The sequence below is a fragment of the Oratosquilla oratoria genome, chromosome 17, assembly GCF_046742065.1.
Source record: "Oratosquilla oratoria isolate Oo_2021 chromosome 17, ASM4674206v1, whole genome shotgun sequence".
Classification (NCBI taxonomy): domain Eukaryota; kingdom Metazoa; phylum Arthropoda; class Malacostraca; order Stomatopoda; family Squillidae; genus Oratosquilla; species Oratosquilla oratoria.
In genome coordinates this window covers 3,910,940-3,914,729 of record NC_134793.1, presented here as the reverse complement: position 1 = coordinate 3,914,729, position 3,790 = coordinate 3,910,940, and the positions used below count along the sequence as shown (strand labels likewise).

At 38.5% G+C, this 3,790-nt stretch overlaps 1 protein-coding gene across 3 annotated transcripts in view; it reads right to left on the bottom strand.

Moving 5' to 3' along the window:
* Positions 1-3,254, bottom strand: part of LOC143034341 (uncharacterized) — an 18,615-nt gene extending 15,361 nt beyond the window's left edge. The window contains exons 1-2 of one of the 3 annotated variants that reach the window (XM_076200275.1): positions 3,111-3,254; positions 2,223-2,463 (exon numbers count right to left, since the gene is read on the bottom strand). In XM_076200275.1, the coding sequence (XP_076056390.1) occupies positions 2,223-2,387 (165 nt within the window). In that variant the 5' untranslated portion in view covers positions 2,388-2,463; positions 3,111-3,254. The other 2 variants (XM_076200276.1, XM_076200277.1) reach the window with 2 other exon arrangements.
* Positions 3,255-3,790: the final 536 nt, after the last annotated feature.

Sequence of the window (3,790 nt, the reverse complement as noted above, 5' to 3'; positions counted from 1 at the left end):
ATGACCTTCAGAGGACTCGCTATGTTACATCGTGATCACAAATTTTATACTTGCAGTGGGAGGAACTCGCCAAGCTTCGAGTGTCAGGTCTTGTCCAGAGCGTTGATTATTAGGAGACTAGCTGCTTTGGAAAGGCATATAAATCCTTCTCTATCGTTGTTGTTCATTTGGGTATTTATATGAGCAGCTTCCACCGTCTTTCTCATTTTCTTCTGTAGTCCCTTATGTAAGATCTCGACTTTGTCCCAATCAGGTAGGTTGCTGCACTGTTCGAGGTGGCGAACAAGTGAGTTAGATGTCCTGTGTGCTCTTTAATCATTTTTATGTTCGCTTAGTCTTTTTTTAATCCCTCGACCTGATTCACCAATGTATGCTAGAGGACAGCCGCCACATGGGATGCGATAAATCACACTGAGGTTGTTGTGATTATCAGTGTGGTCTTTAAACATTTTTCCTATTTTTATTAGAGGAAGCCTTAGCAATTTTTATCCCACCTTTCAATAAATACCTATCAATATCCTCGGTGATCTCAGAATTAGGTACAGTTATGAAATGTGGCGTGACATGATCTTTCGTTATTGTATGGACGATTGGTCCGGATGCCTGGACGTTTGGTCCGTTGGATCGGGCGTTTGATTTCTCGTGGATTTTCTTCGCTTTGTGTCTTGTCTTATTTATTAGTGATCACGATGTAACATAGCGAGTCCTCTGAAGAAGGTCATAGTGACCGAAACGTTAGTACGTATTCTAAAATCCCATCTTCATTTACCCTTCCCCACCTATCACTCTCTCATATATATATATATATATATATATATATATATATATATATATATATATATATACATATATATGTATATACATATATATATATGTATACATATATATATATACATATATATATATATATATATATATATATATATATATATGTGTGCGTGTGTGTGTGTGTGTAATGATAATAATAATGGTAATAATAATAATAATAATAATAATAATGATAGTAATAATAATAATAATAATAATAATAATAATAATAATAATAATAATAATAATAAAAGGTTTATTTCGATTGCAGTAGTTCACTGACAATAATACATTACAAAAGCTGATTAAAAATATAAAACTTAGAGTATATACACGGTACAAGTTTACATAGAGTTGATTATGTGCACAATGGATGGGATGGCACTGTTTTTGTAGCGGTCAGTTCTTGTCGCTTTGATTGGTACGAGCCTATTTCTGTGTCTAGTGGAGTGGCGAGTTGGTGGAGCATCGGGAGGGAGGAAGTGACGGTGTCTAGGGTGGGAAAGCAGGCTTTCCCCACATTTCTTTAGTGCCTCACCGTGTCGTTGTGACACCCTAGATAGTGTGTGTGTGTGTGTGTGTGTGTGTGTGTGTGTGTGTGTGTGTGTGTGTGTGTGTGTGTGTGTGTGTGTGAGTGTGTGTGTGTGTGTATGTATGTATTGTAACAACCTCACAGTATGCTATCTTCATGCATCATCATCACCCTGGTCCCGAAGAAAAAGAAAAATTTCAGGATGTCAGATGCTCGCATGTGATACCTTGAATTACGAAAGTTTAACAGAGCTCCATAAGTTACACCAGCTCTGTCACTTCCTGCAGGTGTATCCTTTCCGTTGGTATCATCCCTATCACCATAACCCCCATTATCACCACCACCATGGTGCTTACCAAGGCATTATCAAAACAGTAAGCCAGCCCTACACGATCAATATCATTGATAGAATATATTGACTTGGCTTTATTGTTCAATATTTGTCTCTCCCATACATTTTTCTATATTATTGCACAATATCGTCGATCAATCGAAGGATTTCAGATATCATAGTGGACAATGCAACTCGTCCATCTTACCAGACATGTCGACAGTATGGTGGGCAGGAAGCACACTGACAGGAATCTGCGTAATGTTGCATTCATACTTCTCATTATAGTCACTGTGTAATAAAACATCAAGCTCTTTTTGATGCCTTCAATATATTATGTCATTCTTCAATACCATCCCTACATCGTCAATAATACTGTACAATGCGGAATATTGCGCAACAATATTGATCGTGTAGGGCTCGCTTTAATACTGCCACCCTCGTCATTACCACAACCATCATCTTCTACCACTCCCTATCTCCATTACCATTTACCATTTGTCATTACCACTATCCATCACCATCTATCCACGAACACTACCTATTACTTACCTGCTTGGGATCATTCGCCATCAAATAATCTAACAGCTTCCTTCCTTCCAAAATCTCAGCGTCTCTTTGAGGTTGTGTTCCTGGGCTGACCTGAGCTTGAGCATGAGTCCATGGCAGCACAGCCAACACAGCGGCCGAAACCGCCAAAACGACCACTTGAAGCATAATTAGAGCATAAGCAATACTCAGAAACAGTTCAAGCACTCCTTCGAACCTGAACGGTTCTTGTAGATGTTGTATCCTGTGGAGAATAGCCGAACCATATCTTCGGGTTAGTCTCAAATTTTGTGATCTATCAAAACTGCTTAGTAAAGGTTTATCGATGTCAGAACTATAGATGATATGATAAAATAATGATACTATGTACTTGTATGAGCATGAGGGTCAGTAGCACTAATGAATATATATATTTCTCGTATCCGCCCTTTTCTTATGCTCCGACTGTGGCGTTATTTGAAATCGATTTATATATGACTAATTGTTCATCAGTAATATATATATATATATATATATATATATATATATATATATATATATATATATATATATATATATATATATGTATGTATATATATATGTACATGTGTGTGTGTGTGTGTGTGTGTGTACATACGTATAAAAATAAATGAATAGATAAATGGATATATGAATAATTAAGAAATGGTACGTTGTTTCTCTTGTGCTTTCTGTGTGGCGACTTCATGTGATATTGTATTCGAGTTGTCAAACTGACCTGTCTACTGAACTCGCTTCATCTGAGGTCAAACTTGAAGAAATATTTCCTGTCTTTACGCGATGAACTAAATAAAATATATTTCGTATATGGTGACGATGCGCTGTATGTGTGTGTGTGTGTGTGGACGTGTGTGAGAATACAATCACACCTACGCGTCTGCGTTGCGGAAACAGAAAATCTTTCTCCAAAGATTTTAACACAGGGAACTTTTCGAGCACATCCGTACTGAAGTCTACTACTGAGGACACTGGAGCCGGAGCAAAGGCGTTATAATACATGCTCATGGGGTAGATAAGAGTATGAGCATTTTAGGAAATGAAGCTTGTGCAGTCCCGGCCAGTCAGATAAGGATTTCTTATCGCACAAAATAATTCGGGTTTATCAGTTGCCCGATTGCTTTCTGGTTGCCATTTCTGGTTGCCATTTCGCAATTATCTTATCACGATATATTTTTTCTATCATTATTAGTATACTAATTTTCTTATGTGTGTAGATTACATGATTGCTCTGTAGGAGAGAGGGGTCGCCTGCGTATCCTTGGAAACACAAGCATATGCACAAACATAATCACACACACACACACACACACACACACACACACACACACACACACTCGACTGTCACTACGGCGATCCGGGTTCGAATCCTGCCCAGGGCTGAAATAATTTCAGTATCACTGCGCTTCGAGTCGTTACTACAACTCTCGTGGGCGGGGAGCTGGGTGTGTGTGTGTGCGTGTGAGGTCTCAGCATTACCCATAGATCGGTCATACGGGCTCTGAGTTCTCTTCCGGTTGTGAAATAGCTGTCGATTACGAGTCGAACACGTGATC